Source organism: Podarcis melisellensis (assembly GCF_964234715.1).
Source record: "Podarcis melisellensis genome assembly, chromosome: 8".
Lineage (NCBI taxonomy): Eukaryota > Metazoa > Chordata > Lepidosauria > Squamata > Lacertidae > Podarcis > Podarcis melisellensis.
The window spans coordinates 83,846,124-83,865,610 of record NC_138540.1 but is presented as its reverse complement, the minus strand read 5'-3'; the positions used below and the strand labels follow the sequence as shown (position 1 = coordinate 83,865,610).

The following is a 19,487-nucleotide window of genomic DNA, read 5'->3' as shown; positions in this document are numbered from 1 at the left end:
AACACAGGGGAGGGGAATTCACATAGGATAAGAGGTCTAGAACTTACTGTTCAAACAAAAGTGGGTCAAGCCCTACACCACCCCCGCCCCCCCAAAACACATTTGTGGAATAAGAAGTATTTCAGCAGGAAGTTACACACTGGTTGGAAATGAAGTAGGGGAGGCACCCCAAAATTTCTGCAGGGTGTACACGACATCGAAAGAGGAGTCACAGTATGACTGCCCTGATAGTACAAATAACTGCGAACGCACAATAAAAAGGCAATAAAAATAAAAGTGGCTTGTTCTCCATCAGCAAATAAAAATGAACAATAAAAATGAAGAGGCTTTAACTGGCATCTTAAACAGAGGCTCTCCTGCAAAATGCTTTGCTCGTAGAATAAGTAGCTGACAGCTGCCAATCATCAGAACTCCACAACAACAGAACAAGTCAGATATGAGGTTAAAATAAAAAGCGGGAGGGGTGGGTTGGTTGGAAGTCCGGTGTCCAGTTCTGGGCACCTCAGAGTGGTGCATGCTCTAGTTATCTCCCGCTTGGACTACTGCAATGCGCTCTACGTGGGGCTACCTTTGAAGGTGACCCGGAAACTGCAACTAATCCAGAATGCGGCAGCCAGACTGGTGACTGGGAGCGGCCGCCGAGGCCATATAACACCAGTCCTGAAAGACCTACATTGGCTCCCAGTATGTTTCCGAGCACAATTCAAAGTGTTGGTGCTGACCTTTAAAGCCCTAAATGGCCTCGGCCCAGTATACCTGAAGGAGCGTCTCCACCCCCACCGTTCTGCCCGGACACTGAGGTCCAGCGCCAAGAGCCTTCTGGCGTTTCCCTCACTGCGAGAAGCCAAGTTACAGGGAACCAGGCAGAGGGCCTTCTCAGTAGTGGCGCCTGCCCTGTGGAACACCCTCCCACCAGATGTCAAAGAGATAAACAACTACCTGACATTTAGAAAACATCTGAAAGCAGCCCTGTTTAGGGAAGTTTTTAATGTGTGACATTTTGATGTATTTTAAATCTTTGTTGGACGCCACCCAGAGTGGCTGGGCAGGTTACAAATAATAAATTATTATTATTATTATTATTATTAACAAGCTGGAAGCTGTGCAGAGGACAACAACCAAGATGATCAAGGCTGTGGAAACAAAGCCTGATGAGGAACGGTTGAAGAAGCTGGGCATGTTTAGCCTGGAGAAGAGGAGGCTCAGAGCCATCTTCCAAATGCTGCAACATGGAAGTGGAGCGAGATGCTCCAGAGGGGAGAATCGGACTAAGAGATTCAAGAAAGGAGATTCCGAATAAAAATCAGGTGGAATTTTCAGACAGTAACAGCCGCTTGACGGTGGAACAGTCCGCCACTGGAGGTTGCGGACTCTCCTTCCTTGGAGGCTTTTAAGCAGAGGTTGGGTGGCCATCTGTCAGGGGGGCTTCAGCTGAAATTCCTGCATTGCAGGCAGAGGCGTAGCAAGGTCAGGTGGTACCGGGTGCGAATTTATTTTGTCACTCCCCCCCACTGACGGCTCAGGGTAGGCTTGGGAGTCACGGGCAGGTGGCGTGCCGAATGTCACTCCCTTAGTGATGACATCCAGGGTGGCCCACCGCCCCCACCCCCTTCCTACGCCTCTGATTTCAGGGGGTCAGGCTAGATGGCCCTTGGGGGTCCCTCCCATCTCTATCATTATATGATTCTACTATGAAAATAAGAGCGTGCAGTGTGTGTGGGGGGGTATCTTTCTCCATCTTTCTGTGCTTCCTCGCAATCCCGTCTGCTTTCAGACGCTGCTGATGGAGAACAGGGCAGGCTTTCTTCTTCAAGGGAACACGCCACACAAGGCAAGCCAGCGAGGCCAAGGCTTAATATTAGTACATTTCCCCCCTTCCCTCCTGAACCCAGCGCAAGAAAGCAACAGTGTTGTTGGTTTTTTTTTTTTTGGGGGGGGGGTTCTTCTTAAAGCCTCATGGAAAAATCCACCAGAGCCAGCCGTGTCTCCTGAGGACAACCTGTCAGCTGAGTTGCTGCAGCGCGTTTGCCAGCTCTTGCAAAAGTCTGACTTCTTTTCAAGCCTGCAAACGGCAGCGGCAAGATGGCGAGGCTGGCTGGCTGCATTTGTTAAGAATTTGCAGGCAAGCTTTTTAAAAAAAGGGCGCAGATTTAGATGCGGGTGAACAAGCACCACCTGTTTATCCTCTCTGCCTTTCAGGAGCCGAGAGAGAGAGAGAGAGAGAGAGAGAGATGGACCCCAGGAACTGCCGCCACAAAAGTCTTACCCCACTTCCAACGTGCTTCTGCTCTCTTTCAGCAACCTGTTTTTGACTTTTCAGTCTGGCACCAGAAGTTGGCAGAGCAGAGCGATGGCTGGGACACCTGGCCCTGTTCGGGGGTTTGCCAAGAGCCCACAGCCCCCTCTCAGCTGTTGCTCAGCGTCCTCTGCATCTGAGCGGTGCAAACCCTACAGTCTGGGGTGTCTGAAAAACCATAGCTGTCAACCGTCCCTTATTTGTCGGGAAACTCCCTTATCCCAGCGCCGTGTCCTGCTGCTGTCCCTTAAATTTCCCGGATTTCATGTTCGCCCGGCTCGGGAGGGAAGCAGCGACTCAGGGTCCTCCGTCGTGAGAGAGAGAGCGTGTGCACGAGCTGCCGCGTCTCCGTCTCTCCCTTTTCCCCCTCAGGGGCGCGTCGTGAGGAGACGGGTGGTGGTGAGTGGGCAGGCAGCCCCTCTCTTGCGAGACTTCTGCTGCACTGCCAGGGGAAGCCGGAGGCGGCAGCGGCGGCTGAGGAGGCGGCCTGAGGGAGGAGGAAGAGGAGGGTATGGGGAGGGACGCAAAAGGGCGGCGCTTCAGCGGCGCTGCAACTGCCTCATGCCGGGCTCAGGGGTGAGAGTCTCTCTCCCTCCCTATCTCTCTCTCGGGTGGGGAAGGGCCGATGGAACTCCTTGCACCAGGACGACGGCAGCCCCGACGTGCTGCTTAGCATCCCCTCCAACCAGTGCAGCATCTTAATGTAGTGATTTCCCCCTCTGCATCCCTTTCATAACTCTATTTTTACAAATCATTTGTCCATCCATAGTTCAAATTTTTACTACAAGTGTTCTGTCAATCCTACCAACGTATGTAGCTCTTGACAATAGCTTAACAACTAAATTATAAACTTTCCCCATTCTTTATTAAAGAGGTCCTCTTCCTGGTTTCTAATTCTGCCTGTAAGCTTTGCCATCTCGACGTCGTTCATCAGTTTTGTCTTCTTTGGTGGGAGTTGTGGACCCTTAGGATCATCTCGTCCAACCCCCTGCAAAACACAGTCAGTGGCAGCCAAAGCAGCATGGCTCCATCAGTGCCGGATTTCTGTATAAGCGAAGCAAAATCCCTTATTTTGGCTGCTGATCCCTTATTTTCGAGGCTGCCGGTCCCTTATTTTCAAATCTGTAAGTTGACAGCTATGCTGAGAAACCCCCTTTTCTGCCTGGGCATGGTCGGCCAATTGGTGCCAAAGAAGGATAGAACCTTTTTTACGTATGCTACAACAGCAGCAAGAATACTTATTGCAAAGTACTGGAAGACACAAGATCTACCCACCCGGGAAGAATGGCAGATGAAGGTGATGGGCTACATGGAACTGGCGGAAATGACTGGCAGAATCCGAGACCAGGGAGAAGAGTCGGTGGAGGAAGACTGGAAGAAATTTAAAGACTATCTACAGAAACATTGTAAAATTAATGAATGCTAGAAGGTTGTTGGAATGAAGTTATGTGGTTTTAGCAGAAATGTTTTAAAGGTTTAGGAAAAAACCAGACTGTTAATTGGTGAAAGGAGGGAAAGTAAAGTTACATTATATTAAGATAAATTACAGGACAAAAATTGGAAAAGATGGAAAGGATTTGCTGAAATAGTTAACTGAACTAGAATACAAAAAAGGGAGGTGTGAGGAGGTCAAGGAAACAAGCAAATGAAAGATAAGTTATGGCAAGATTCGATGTGTTGTTGTTTTTTAATGGATTTTATTTTTCTGATTTTTCTTTTCACTTTTTCTTTTTCTTTCTTTTTTCTTTCTTTATTGTGATGTGTTGTTTCGTTTTTGTTTAATATGGTGTTTTTACTTTTTCCTTTGGTAATCTTTAAAACTTTAATAAATATTATTTTTTTAAAAAAGAGAAACCCCCTTTTGTGAATCCACCTTGGTCGCTTCCGTCACAGACTCTGCCTTCACTTCTGCCCCCAATGCCCCCAATGCCGGAAGAGCCCCTTCTTGGACCAGGATATTTCAAGTGTTCCCCAGAAAAGGAGGGAGCTCTCCCTTCACTCCAGTCTTACCTGCCTACACATGTTAGAGTGCATCGCCCAGGCAGGCGCTTATTGCAAGAGGGGGACTTCTCAAGCATGCAAGGTTTTTTGTTTTGTTTTGTGTGATGGCCTGGGACTCAGGCTCAGACTCGGAACCAGAGGAGTCTCAGTCCGCACCGGATCCTTTGCCTCAGGCATCACCTGAACCAAGTCTGGGGCCTGATCCTGAAGAGCCCCACAGGTTCCCCTGCAACAAGCACCAGCTGGGCTGAGTCAGGGGCCTGAGCCTGCCCTGGCTCCAGATGTGGGGATGACCTCATTGCCTTCAGCTGGGCCATCACTTACAGCTGCTCCGCTACCGTTTGGTCAGGGGAGACTGAGGCGGCCCCTGGGTCTAGTAACCCACCGACGTCCCCTGAACTGCAGAGACTAAGGTCTGAGAGAAGGAGAGACCTGAGTACTCGCAGGAGGAGTGCTTGCCTTCGGGCGAAACAGGAGGTGAGTTGCCGGGGGATCAGGACCGGCCACTACCCCAACAAAGATAAAAGGCTGTTGAACCCCGCCCCAGGTTGCGGGAGCAACATTGCTGTATGCAAGAACCTGCCTGTGATCCTGCCTGACCTTGCCTGGTTTTCTGCCTCGTGTCCTGCCTTGGACCTGCCAGACTGACTTCTCCCCCCTGGATTCGGGACTGGACCTGGACTGCGCTACTCGGGTTACCCCCGGGCCCAGCACACTTTTGTTTTGCAGACCTGATGTAAAAATGCCGGTTTCTACATCCCAGCTCAATTTCCTCTGGGCTTGCTATATAGTGGTACCTCGGTTTAAGTACAGCCCTGTTTACAAACTATTTGGTTTACGAACTCCGCAAAACCGGAAGTTTGCGAACTTTACCGGCGGCGGGAGGCCTTATTAAGGGAAAGCACCTTGGTTTAAGAAGGGATTTGGTTTAAGAATGGACTTCCGGAATGGATTAAATTCGTAAACCGAGGCACCACTGTACAGTGCTACCTCGGGTTAAGTACTTAATTCGTTCTGGAGGTCCGTTCTTAACCTGAAACTGTTCTTAACCTGAAGCACCACTTTAGCTAATGGGACCTCCCACTGCTGCTGCACCACCGGAGCACAATTTCTGTTCTCATCCTGAAGCAAAGTTCTTAACCTGAAGCACTATTTCTGGGTTAGCGGGGTCTGTAACCTGAAGCTTATGTAACCTGAAGCGTATGTAACCTGAGATACCACTGTAATGCCGAAAATAACGTCTTATTTCAGAGCAAAAGCCCCAAGTTATTGTAGGAACACTTTCTGGGAACGCCAGGGTCCCAATACAGCGTTGTCCAGAGAATTACTACCTCTTACAATCTCAAAATAGTTTTGAAATTTTTTAGTTGTATCTTCTTCTTTAAAACAAAAACAAAAAAAAACAACATGACTTAGGGATCATCTACATTTCCATTTGTCCTAGGACTCGGTCGTAGAGGTTTTTTCTTTCATCCTGCCACTTTCCATGGGAAAACCCACTGATGATGGAAGACATGTCAATCAGGGATTGACGTTTGTTCTGATTCAGCAGTAAAGAGCAGGTTTTTCTGGGGGGAGAGGCAGGATGGAAGAAAAACCTCTCAGACCCATGCCTAGCAAACGTGGGGCAAACAGAACAAATCCTGGACCCAACAGAAGTGAGCCCTGAGATAAGGTTAGAAAGTAGACAGAATGAACAAAACAGCATTCTGAATGTAAAGGGCTTTTTAGACGATTGTTTCCATTCATTCTTTACAACGAACGGTGTCAGCTTTAAATCTATTATTAACGGCTTGATTCGTTTTACTGTAAGGTTCTCTTGGATGCTGTCAGCTTGAAAACAAATTCAGGAACTATATTTTAAAACAACCTGTTGCCAGTGACCAGCTCACAGTATGAATCACCTCCAGTCTGATTAGGGGTTAAAATCAGTTTGACCACTCAGTTAATGCAAATCAAACTAGCAGACAATTGGGAGTCAATAAAGGAAGTTCTAGCTTACAAATCATCTTCTCATCTCAAGGATGCAAAAACCCAGGTGACTAGTAGCCACATGCCAGTAAGGTAAAGGGACCCCTGACCATTAGGTCCAGTCGTGGCCGACTCTGGGGTTGCTGCGCTCATCTCGCTTTATTGGCCGAGGGAGCCGGCGTTCAGCTTCCGGGTCATGTGGCCAGCATGACTAAGCCACTTCTGGCGAACCAGAGCAGCGCATGGAAACGCCATTTACCTTCCCGCCGGAGTGGTACCTATTTATCTACTTGCACTTTGACGTGCTTTCAAACTGCTAGGTGGGCAGGAGCAGGGACCGAGCAATGGGAGCTCACCCCGTCGCGGGGATTCGAATTGCCAGCCTTCTGATCAGCAAGTCCTAGGCTCTGTGGTTTAACCCATAGCGCCACCTGCATCCCTCACATGCCAGTAGAATGGAATTTGCTCCCGCAAGTTGTAATTATGGCCACCTGCTTGAATGGTTTCAAAGGGGAGTAGATGAATTTGTGGAGGATATTCGCTGGAGAGAGTGCTGTGGTATCAAGTTCCCAGAGGCTTCAGGTTGGCCACGGAGAGGGCAGGATCCTGGGGTAGATGGGCCCTTGGCCTGATCCAGTGGGACTCTTCTTATTATTAGGAGTTAGGGGCAGGTGGGCTGTATGCTGAGACCCTTCTAACCCCTCGATCCAGCATGTGTTAAAAGAGAAGCTAGGCTAGCTTCCTGGTGAGGTGATCGCCTGGGCGATGAGCTATTAAAGGGAACAAAGGAAGTGGATCTGTGCGAGATGCAAACGGCTGGTAGTTAGGAAAAAAGGCAAAGGGTTCGGTGATGTGAGCCAAAGGAAAAAGCAGCAAGATGGAGAGAGAGAGAGAGAGAGAGAGAGAGAGAGAGAGAGAGAGAGAGAGAGAGAGATATGTTTGGTTCTTGTTTGAATCCAAGGCTGCAGCTATGGGAGAAACAATATCCTTCTGGGTGTTAAAGCTATGAACCCCTCCATCATACATGAGCTCAGGTTGTATATATGTGTAAAGAAACCATATATCATAAAGACACCACTGCTACCTATGGGCCTCATTTCCAATGGAAACACGAACCCAGAGTAAGTGTCTGGAACCCCTGGAATCTGCTCAGGGATCGGGGTGTTGTGCAACGTTATGTTCTTAAAAGGTAAAGGGACCCCTGACCGTTAGGTCCAGTCGTGGCTGACTCTGGGGTTGCGGCGCTTTATTGGCCGAGGGAGCTCGCGTACAGCTTCCGGGTCATGTGGCCAGCATGACTAAGCCGCTTCCGGCGAACCAGAGCAGTGCACGGAAACACCGTTTACCTTCCCGCCGGAGTGGTACCTATTTATCTACTTGCACTTTTGATGTGCTTTCAAACTGCTAGGTTGGCAGGAGCAGGGACCGAGCAACGGGAGCTCACCCCGTCACGGGGATTCGAACCGCCGACCTTCTGATCGGCAAGTCCTAGGCTCTGTGGTTTAACCCACAGGGCCACCCTTTATGTTATGTTCTTAGGTTCACTTAAAAAACAACAACCTGAGACTAGCAACTGAAAATTGGTTAGATCTTGTGCCCCCGCAATAAAGCACTATGGGGGGGGGGGGGCTGATGACAACATTGCTCAAGATGGCAGCTTTGCCAGCCATTCCATTTCGCCCTGCAATTAAAACAGCAAACGCTTTTGATCCAACGCAGAACAGTTCACCAAACTGGGCATCCGGTGGCGCAACAGGAGGCCCCATTAGCTAAAGTGGTGCTTCAGGTTAAGAACAGTTTCAGGTTAAGAACGGACCTCCGGAACGAATTAAGTACTTAACCCGAGGTACCGCTGTACTGAAAACGACAGATCTCTCCTGCTCTTGCAGATGTATTGCATTCGGTATCTCTTTCCCCTCTCCAGGCCGACTTCTAAAATTTGTTAGGATGTTTTACGTCCCTGTCATCGACCGCCACCCCGGTCACTTTTTCCTTTCCATGCTCTGTGAGGAGAAGCACTGTCAAATTCCAGGCATGGCCAACTGCCTCGTGGCACCAAGCCAAGAGGCCAACTGGCATCTCCTCCTGCCAAGCCAACCTTGCCCAGTGACGTTGGGGGTGGGTTGAACAACCCCCTTTGAGAACAAATGGCCCAGGATTAATTTACTTCAAAAAATCATAGATTCGTGGAAGGGACCCCTGTGGTCATCTAGTCCAACCCCCTGCAATGCAGGAATCTCAGCTAAAGCATCCATGACAGGTGGCCATCCAACCTCTGCTTAGAAACCACCAAGGAATATCGACGAAAGAAGAATGGCAGACAAAATTAATGGACTACGCAGAATTGGATAAAACGACGGGAAGGATTCGAAACCTGCGGGACCAGAGATTTACAGAAGATTGGAAGAAATATACGAATTACAGTGGTACCTCGGGACCTCGTTCCGGAGGTCCATTCTTAACCTGAAACTGTTCTTAACCTGAAGCACCACTTTGGTCAATGGGGCCTCCCACTGCCACCGCGCGGCCGGAGCACGATTTCTGTTCTCATCCAGAAGCAAAGTACTTAACCCAAGGTACTAGTTCTGGGTTAGCGGAGTCTGTAACCTGAAGCGTATGTAACCTGAGGTACCACTGTACTTGAAGAGCAACTGTAATGAACAAATTACGCTAGAAGTTTTGTAAGGAGAAATATATGAAATATTGCAAAGAAGAGAGATATTAGTTATGATATTTAAATGTACTAGTGAAAGTAAAAAGGTAAAGGGACCCCTGACCATTAGGTCCAATTGTGACCGACTGTGGGGTTGCGGCGCTCATCTCGCTTTATTGGCCGAAGGAGCCGGCGTACAGCTTCCAGGTCATGTGGCCAGCATGACTAAGCCGCTTCTGGCGGACCAGAGCAGCGCACGGAAACGCCGTTTACCTTCCCGCTGGAGTGGTACCAATTTATCTACTTGACTTTGACGTGCTTTCGAACTGCTAGGTTGGCAGGAGCAGGGACTGAGCAACGGGAGCTCACCCCATGGCGGGGATTCGAACCGCCAACCTTCTGATTGGCAAGCCCTAGGCTCAGTGGTTTAACCCACAGTGCCACCCGCGTCCCTATAGTGAAAGTAAAAAATGTCAATTAAGTGATAAGAGTGGAAAATTTTCAGATGTGATTGATGGAAGTAAAAAAAAATTGTATAAGATATAAAAGTATGTTTAATAATTGTTGAAAATGGTATGTTAAAAAACTAATTACACACACACACACATATGTAACCACCAAGGAAGGGGAGTCCACAACCTCCTGAGGGAGTCCGTCTCCCTGTCAAATGGCTCTTGCTGTCAGAAAGTTATGCCTGATGTTTAGTCAGAATCTCCTTTCTTGTAGCCTGAAGCCTTTGGTTCGAGTCCTACCCTCCCAAGCAGGAGAAAGAAGAAGAAGAAGAGGAAGAAGAGTTTGGATTTGATATCCCGCCTTTCACTCCCTTTAAGGAGTCTCAAAGCGGCCAACATTCTCCTTTCCCTTCCTCCCCCACAACAAACACTCTGTGAGGTGAGTGGGGCTGAGAGACTTCAGAGAAGTGTGACTGGCCCAAGGTCACCCAGCAGCTGCATGTGGAGGAGCGGGGAATCGAACCCGGTTCCCCAGATTACGAGACTACCAGAGAGAGGGTCTTCTCGGTAGTGGCGCCCGCCCTGTGGAACGCCCTTTAGATGTGAAGGAAATAAGCAGCTATCTTCTCTTTAAAAGTCATCTGAAGGCAGCCCTGTTCGGGGAAGTTTTTAATATTTAACGCTGTACTGTTTTTAACACTTGATTGGGAGCCGCCCATAGTGGCTGAGGAAACTCAGCCAGATAGGCGGGGTATAAGTAAATAAATAAATTTATTATTATTATTATTATTATTATTATTATTATTATTATTATTATTATTTATTATACGCTGCTTGGCTGTAAAACCAAAATAAAACCAAAAAACCTCAAGCCAGGTTTACAAAAACAATAAAATCTATCAATAGGAAAAACTAGCAGCAATAGCGTGAGATGTTCGAAAAGCCAAAATAACAACGGACTAAAAACAGATGAAAACTCGCACTGACTTTCTAAACATCTGGGAAGTCCAAAGCAAAGTGGTTTTCAGATGCCCAAAAAGAGAACGGCGAAAGAGCCCGAACTGAAATCAAGAGGCAGGGAGTTCCAACTGGAAACTGCAAGAATGGTTTCACACAAACAGCTGAGTTGGATGGGTGGATGCAGTGTCTGTGAATCTGTTAGCTGCGACCTACAAAGGCCTCACTCAGTCTCCTACAGTGGAAAGCTGCATACACACAACAGATCCAATGGCTTGATATTTTGGGGTACTTAAAAAAAAGAACCCCCCCTCCAAAACAAAAACCCCCAACCCTCCATCTAGAATGGGGGGGGGAGAGAAAGAGAGAGGGGATTCCTTCCAAGCTGCCCTGGGGCATTTGTCAGATTCTGTCCGAAACCAGCTGCTTTGCTCCCCTTTCGGTGGCTTCCTATTTCGGGCAGGAGATGATGGGTTGGGAATCTGGGCTTGCAGCAATTCTCAGATTCCAAGCAGGGCCCTCGGAGACTCTCTTGCATACTAGCACGGGAGAACAGAGGGTTTTTGTGTGTGTGTGGAATTCCTGCGCATGGAAACTTTTTCAGGACGCAAGCCTGCCGAAGCCCAAAGTTTGGGCTCTCACTCAGAAACCGTTTCCGTGCCGGGCCTCAGCCATGGGGTTTTTGCAGAAACGACGCCAGAGGGGATGTTCCGGAGCACGTGCAGAGTGCTTTTTGCCAATCGACAACTGCAGCTGATCCCCTGGCAGCAAAGGGTGATGGACTCCACAGTTCTACAATATATACCCAAAGGTCGCAGAGAGAGAGAGAGAGAGAGAGAGAGAGAGATAGAGAGAGAGTACATGCGCCTCTTTATCTCAGAGTCGTGGCTTTGCGTCTGACGTTTGGCAAAAGATTCCTGCATTGAAATCTGTGGGGCTTACTAAACATACATAGGATTACGCGGTGCTATTTTTCTGGGAGGACGCAGGGCTATGCATACCCCTAAACATTTTTTGAATCTTGTACTTTTGTCCATTTACTGCATTTATTTCCCCCGGTTCGAACTATAAAATGGTGATTTTCCTGAGTCAAAATGAGAGTACCCCTAAACATTTGTTTAAGAAAAAAAAAGCACTGCGATTATGCTACAGTGGTACCTCCGGTTAAGTACTTAATTCGTTCCGGAGGTCCGTTCTTAACCTGAAACTGTTCTTAACCTGAAGCACCACTTTAGCTAATGGGGCCTCCTGTTGCTGCCACGCCACCAGAGCACGATTTCTGTTCTCATCCTGAAGCAAAGTTCTTAACCTGAAGCACTATTTCTGGGTTAGCGGAGTCTGTAACCTGAAGCGTATGTAACCTGAAGCGTATGTAACCTGAGGTATCACTGTACTAAACTTCCTGCTTTTTTAGAAACCCTTCCACCCTCCCCGAACTTTTAATCCTGCTTCAGAAAATCCAAATAATTCCCCCCCACCAAACCAAAGACAGCAAAAATATAATCATATACATAACAGTCAGCTTGCTGGCCTTCAGTTTCCTACAGGGTTGGTCATTTGCTGGGGCAGGGCCGTAGCACAGTGGTTAGAGCATCATCTTTTCCATGCAGATCTCAGGTTCAATCCCCCCATGGCATCTCCTGGAGAGCTGTAGGCGGTCAGTGTGGTCAAGGCTGAATTCGGTATTCCCCAAATAGGACATGGTTACAGTGCTACCTCTGGTTACGTAGTTAATTCATTCCGGAGGTCCGTTCCTAACCTGAAACTGTTCTTAACCTGAAACAGACTTCTCACCCTGAAGCAAAGCTCTTAAACTGAGGTACTATTTTTGGGTTAGCAGAGTCTGTAACCTGAAGCGTCTGTAACCTGTATAAGGAAGCTCCCTGTTTTTGTTGTTTAGTTGTTTAGTCGTGTCCGACTCTTTGTGACCCCCTGGACCAGAGCACGCCAGGCACTCCTGTCTTCCACTGCCTCCCGCAGTTTGGTCCAACTCATGCTGGTAGCTTCGAGAACACTGTCCCACCATCTCGTCCTCTGTCGTCCCCTTCTCCTTGTGCCCTCCATCTTTCCCAACATCAGGGTCTTTCCCAGGGAGTCTTCTCTTCTCATGAGGTGGCCAAAGTCTTGGAGCCTCAGCTTCAGGATCTGTCCTTCCAGTGAGCACTCAGGGCTGATTTCCTTCAGAATGGAGAGGTTGGATCTTCTTGCAGTCCATGGGACTCTCAAGAATCTCCTCCAGCACCAGAATTCAAAAGCATCCATTCTTTGGCGATCAGCCTAATCTATCCAACCTCTGCTTAAAAACCAGCAAGGAAGGTCCACAGCCTCTCGACAGAGACCTACTATCAAACAGCTCTTACTGTCAGAAAGTTATTCCTGATGTTTAGCCAGAATCTCCTTTCTTGTTCGAGTCCTACCCTCCAGACCCGGAGGAAACAAACTTGTTCCTTCTTCCATATGACAGTCCTTGAGATACTGCGGTACCTTGGGTTACAGATGCTTCAGGTTACAGACTCTGCTAACCCAGAAATAGTACCTCAGGTTGAGAACTTTGCTTCAGGATGAGAACAGAAATCGCACGGCAGCGGGAGGCCCCCTTAGGTAAAGTGGTACCTCAGGTTAAGAACAGTTTCAGGTTAAGAACCGACCTCCAGAACGAATTAAGTTGTTACCCGAGGTACCACTGTATGTGAAGATGGCTCTCATATCTCCTCTCAGTCTCCTCTTTTCCAGGCTAAGTATGCCCAACTCCCTCAACCATTCCTCATCAGGCTTGGTTTCCAGACCCTTGATCATCTTGGTTGCCCTCCTCTGCCCACCTCCCAGCTTGTCAACATCCTTCTTAAACTGTGGTGCCCAGAAATGGACACAGTATTCCAGGTGTGGTCTGACCATGGCAGAATAGAGTGGCACTATTACTTCCCTTGTGGGACGCGGGTGGTGCTGTGGTGTAAACTACAGAGCCTAGGACTTGTTGATCAGAAGGTCGGCGGTTCGAATCCCCGCGACGGGGTGAGCTCCCGTTGCTGGGTCCCTGCTTCTGCCAACCTAGCAGTTTGAAAGCACGTCAAAGTGCAAGTAGATCAATAGGTACCACTCTGGCGGGAAGGTAAACGGTGTTTCCGTGTGCTGCTCTGGTTTCACCAGAAACGGCTTAGTCATGCTGGCCACATGACCCGGAAAAAGTGTCTGCGGTCAAACGTCGGCTCCCTCGGCCTGTAAAGCGAGATGAGCGCCGCAACCCTAGAGTCGTCCGCAACTAGACTTAACTGTCAGAGGTCCTTTACCTTTACCTTTATTACTTCCGACACTAGACTTCTGTTGATGCCACAGCCTAGAATAACATTAGCTTTTTTTGCTGCTGCATCACACTGTTGACTCATTGTAAACTTGTGGTCCACCAAGACCCCCAGATCCTTTTTACATGAACTGCTAATAAGCCAAGTGTCCCTTGTCTTATATTTGTGCATCTGGTTCTTCCTGCCCACGTGCAGAACCTTAGAATCATAGAATCATAGAGTTGGAAGAGACCACAAGGGCCATCGAGTCCAACCCCCTGCCAAGCAGGAAACACCATCAGAGCACTCCTGACAGATGGTTGTCAAGCCTCTGCTTCAAGACCTCCAAAGAAGGAGACTCCACCACACTCCTGGGCAGCAAATTCCACTGTCGAACAGCTCTTACTGTCAGGAAGTTCTTCCTAATGTTTAGGTGGAATCTTCTTTCTTGTACTTTGGATCCATTGCTCCGTGTCCGCTTCTCTGGAGCAGCAGAAAACAACCTTTCTCCCTCCCCTATGTGACATCCTTTTATATATTTGAACATGGCTATCATATCACCCCTTAACCTCCTCTTCTCCAGGCTAAACATGCCCAGCTCCCTTAGCCGTTCCTCATAAGGCATCGTTTCCAGGCCTTTGACCATTTTGGTTGCCCTCCTCTGGACACGTTCCAGTTTGTCAGTGTCCTTCTTGAACTGTGGTGCCCAGAACTGGACACAGTACTCCAGGTGAGGTCTGACCAGAGCAGAATACAGTGGCACTATTACCTCCCTTGATCTAGATGCTATACTCCTATTGATGCAGCCCAGAATTGCATTGGCTTTTTTACCTTACATTTGTCTCTACTGAAATTCATTTTATTAGCATGGATGGGCCCAGTTCTCCAATCCGTTAAGGTCATTTTGAATCCCGATTCTGTCTTCTGCAGCATGAGCTGCCCCTCTCCGTTTGGTGCCATTCTCACGACGATAGGAAATTAATGGCACAGAAATGAGCAGAGATTGCAAGCATGTGTTAGGCCTGGAACTGAGCCCCCCCCCAATAGCATGGTTTGGAGTGGGGAGCAGGGGGGGGAGAGAAGGAGGAGGAGGCGAGGAAGACGACGCGAGGGAGCCAAACGGGCACATGGAGAGTGCATGTCCATAGCAGGCAGCCTTTTATGGCGTTTTGCAAAGTCTCCGTGGCCCAAGCAACATCTCACACAAGCCCCGGCCGTCGCAGGAACACGCACGGCCGGATCTCCCTGGTAAAGGGGGTAGGGCTATGCCATCTTGTCCACAAAAGGCAGTCTGTGCACGGCCAAGGGGGTGGGATGGCGTGCGTGCTTTGCTGTGGCGGCGGTGTTGAAAAGGAAGCTGCCAGAACAGTCTGCACAACCCTCCCTTGTCTGCTCTCTCCCTTTCTGTCGCAGCTAACACAAAGCTTGCGAGAGACTGCGAGAGAACGGAACAGGGACAACAAATAATACGGCCACCGTGATGCCCAGAGTCCTCTTTGCAAAGGCGGCTCGCCGTTTTCCAGGAAGTTCCCTTTGCAGTTCCAAAGACTAGAGCCCCTTATTTTAGAAAAAAACACAAAACACAAACAAACATGTAGCCGGGAACTCCTGGTCGCTGGCATGTGCTATTGAAAGGGCTTTTTATATGTCCGTAAAATGCCAGCAAGGACTTTGAGGGCTCCGTTCCATGCACACATACACAGACGTGGTTGAGTGCCAGGGCTCAGCTCTGGAATCGTCCAAATAGGAGCAAGATGACTCCTAGACATGTGCAAAGTGCCTCTCTCGCTATTCAGTAATTAGAACCTCCTTTGCATGTAAGTTCTACCTGCCTGGGTTCAGCAGAGCGTCTGGATCAAAACACTTAAATTCCAGGCATGCTTGAACAGCAATAACTTTTAGACTGAGCCCTGGAGATTCATTATTTGCCATTATATCCCACATTTTTTTCTCCAAGGAGCTCAAAGCGTGACGTACACGAATCTCCCCCTCCTGAAGTCATCCCCACTGCAACCTTGCGAGGTAGGCCGGTCTGAGAGGAGACTGGCCCAGGTCCTAGTCTGATACCCAAACTGCTACACCGCACTGACTAACCGCTTTCAAATTTATTCACGCATGGCAGAAGTGGCCACAGGAAGGGGTGAGGGCAGTTCATGGCTTCTTCTTGGCGCACAAATGTGTTCCCCACAACATCCAGCTGCAACAGTTCGCAGGGTGCAGATATCCACCAAGAACTGACCCGATTTCCAGAACTAAACCCTAAAAAGGCACGCCACCCTGAATAAGACTGGTATTAAAACCTGCTTCTATTTAAAGAAGAAGAAGAGGAAGACAGCATCCTATCCCCAGCTTCTGTACACTTCAAAGGAAAGAAAGGCGAAAATCCCATTACAGTACGTTATTCACAGCTGTTCGCACTCAAACAACAAACAGATCTGAGCAAAGGGAGCTGGAATATCTGGGTTTCTCCCCAGCAGGTGAACTGGAGGCAGGATACGGTGTGGGCTTTTTGTGTGTTCGGCTGCGAGCTCAGCGCCTTGCATTCCCTGCCCTCTCGAACGCTTCTGTTTCTACATTTATTTATTTCTGCGGGCAGCTTCTCTGCCGCTCCTGCTGAAACGCAACTCTAAGCAGTTGGCCATGGGGTTAAAGCGCCTTAAATGAAACACCAACGGTGGGGTGGGAATTTGCCCGTTCTCTAAAATGCAACTAGCAAGCCAACCAAGCGCCAAGAAACATGAGATGCAAGCATCTGCTGCGTGAAAAACCTGGGAAGTTCAAAGTGAAGAACTGCACTGCAGGGGGGGTGGACTAGATGATCATGGGAGGTCCCTTCCAATTCCAAATCTGTGATTCTTAGAGATCCTGCCTCCTGGACTAATCTTTGGCCACAGCGGGGCTGATGAGAATCAAGGGACACAATGAGCCTTTCCTTCCCAGTCAAGGAAAAAAGCAACCTTTGTTGGGCGTGAGTGTGGGGAGCTACAAAAATCAAAGGCAGAAATCCAGCCTTCGACACCTCATTCTGGTAATGCTGGTGGTCAACAAAAGAGGTTTAAGGACTCTCTCAAGGCAAATCTTTAAAAAATGTAGTATAAACACAGACAACTGGGAAACACTGGCCTGCGAGCGCTCCAGTTGGAGAACAGCCTTTACCAAAGGTGTCATGGGCTTTGAAGACACTCGAACTCAGGACGCAAGAGAGAAACGTGCTAAGAGGAAGGAAGGCATGCTTGGCAAATCCACACCGTGATCAACTCCTGCCCGGGAACTAATGTCCCAACTGGAAGGACGTGTGGGTCCAGAACTGGCCTCCACAGTCACTTACAGACTCATTGTTAAAACCGTGTTTATGGGAGACAATCTTACTCGGCTATGAGGAAGTGTCATTAGACAATAGATTAAATGGTTTTTCATTTTTCTTTTTTTTTTTTTAAAGGACCCCTGTACAGATGGCACGAAGATGCCCAGTTTGGTGTAAAGGAGATTCCCATCACAGAATCTGTAGAGCTGGAAGGGACCCAAACGGTTATCTAGTCCAACCCCTTGCAATGGAACCAAACCTCTTTCTGGGTGCAATTTGTTGACCTCTCTTTTATCAATGGGGAGCTCCCCACTCCTCAACCCCACCAGCACCACCAACGAGAGGAAGAAATGAACCGCAAGCAACCAGCCAGGCAAAGCTTGTCAACCGCAAAATAATTTTTTTCCCTTTTGGGGTCTTCAACATGCTATTTCATTTATTACTGGATTTCTTTTATATTACTCATTCAATCGACATTCCTCCCAAAAGAGCCTGGGGCAGCATTCTTAAATTTATATCCTGCCTTTCATCCAAAGAATTTAAAGTGGCTTACGTAGCTCTCGTTTTATCCTCAAAACAACCTTGTGAGGTAGGCTAGGCTGAGAGGACTCAGCTACAACAACAGTGTTTTAAATGCACTATAAACATTCAACACCAGATGGTGCTGTAGAGCACAAAACTTTCCTATGAGATTTTACATAGGGTTTTTCCCCCTTTTGTTGTAACAATTTAATTTATGATTTATTTATAGCGGGGGGGTTTTCCCCCTGTGTGTAGATCCATCCAGAGAGAGAGACACTAGCCAATATTTCCCAACAAGCTTCTTGGGCCAAGTTGAGATGTGAACCCTTGACTCCCAAATCCTAGTCCAACTCTTTTTAACTTACGCTAGCAGGGGTAGGGACTAGCCTGTTTTCATAGAATAACAGAGTTGGAAGGGACCCAGGGGGTCATCTAGACCAACCCCCTGCGATGCAGGAATTTGCGGCTGTCCCAATGGGGGATCGAAACCTTGGGATTATCAGCACCACGCTCTAACCAGCTGAGCTATCCTGTTGGACCTGATTCACAAGGTTTCGAGGTCCTGGACGGCAGGACGACCACCAGCCTAGGGGCCAGGCATGTGTTACTAGTATCAATAACAGGTCTATACAGAGGCCACTCCTTGCAGGAGGTTCTTAAAAGTCTGAGCTGTGGCTCTACTCACTGGCAAACCCAGCGGAGCAAAGATGAGATCATCACAAAGGAGGAGGGAAGCTGTAGGGACAAGAGGGAAACCGAGTCACAGGGGAAAGATCCGTTTGGGGGAGGCGGGGAAAGGAAGCAGCACAGAGTGTGCAGGAGCTAACCAGGTTTCTAAATCGGGCAGGACAGCGAGAGAACAAATCAAGTTTAGATGGACATGGGTGGGTGTGTCACTGCGGAGAATATAGGAGACACTGGTTTTGCAGCCCAATCTGCAAATTGCGTGATTCCAGGGCCTCGGTTTTCCCCCCTTCCGCAAAACCGGAACAGTAAGGTGGAATGACTTTATGGGGTTTAACAAACCCACTGTGGAGCGGAGGTCTATCGATGGCTATTGACCATAATAGCTAAGTGGAACATCCAGGAACAGAGGCAGTTTATCACTCTAGCTGGAGACAAGCGACAGGGGAAAAGGCTACCTTATAAGACCATTGCTAAAGACCGACAAGGCAACTATAGGAGAACATTCAGGAAGCACAATGTAAAATAGCCACTGGGAGAGAGAAAGGGGCCTCAGATTCCAGTATTAAAGGGCAGCTTGTGGGATCTGGGCACAGGTAAAGAAAGCTGGGCTTCTATGTCCCCCCAAAAAGCCACAAGCCCATTTTTACTAGCTCTAAGGAGGTTGGCTGTGGCACAACAACAGAAAAAAGGAGGAGGCTATCTCCTTCTTTTTTTTCTTTTACTTTGAAAAGGCTTCCCTGTCCAGCTACCAGGCCAGTGGCTATTTGCAAGCCTGGATAGGAAGGTTTCCAGCAAGGATCTGGCAGACTCACCCCACTGTAAAAACTCCATGATGTATTTCTCCTGGGCCAGGGGCGACGTGCTCAGCTCGTGGTGCACGCAGAGCAGAAGGTCCACCAAGGTCTCCAGACCCACAGCGCTCCGGTCCAGGACCAGCTCCTCCAGTTTCTTCAGTCGCACCTCGGCAGCCATGGCAGGGGCGGGGGGCACCCCAGCGTCTGCCGTGCCTCCTGCCACATCCAGGGACGGCTGGCAGGAGCCGCCCTGGCTTGCGTCCTCTATGCCAGGCTGGCACCCCCCTGCCCCATGGGGGGCACAGTCTTCTCCTTCCTGGGCGATCAACCCGGCTTCTAGAAGCCCACAGGGTGGTCCAGAATGGCGGGCGGGATGGAGAGAGCAGCTTTCTGGCGGCTGCTGGAGATGCGCGTGGCTCTTTCTCTCTGTCTCACATTCAGCCTTCTCCCCGCACAAACTTTCCCAGACTTTTCCCTCTCTCACGCTGTCCGAACTGCCAGTCTTTCTCGCCGGGCACACAGGGACTTGTGCGCTCTTGTCCCTGGCGCACGCCACTGTCCCCGTCCTTTCT

General features: G+C 48.9%; 1 protein-coding gene across 6 annotated transcripts in view; it reads right to left on the bottom strand.

Annotated features, from left to right (window-relative positions):
- DMPK (DM1 protein kinase) overlaps positions 1-19,236 on the bottom strand; it is a 49,654-nt gene extending 30,418 nt beyond the window's left edge. For all 6 annotated transcript variants that reach the window (XM_081922038.1, XM_081922039.1, XM_081922040.1 and 3 more), the window contains exon 1: positions 18,934-19,236. In XM_081922038.1, coding sequence (XP_081778164.1) covers positions 18,934-19,093 — 160 coding nt within the window. In that variant the 5' untranslated portion in view covers positions 19,094-19,236. The remainder of the gene's footprint in view (positions 1-18,933) is intronic.
- Positions 19,237-19,487: the final 251 nt, after the last annotated feature.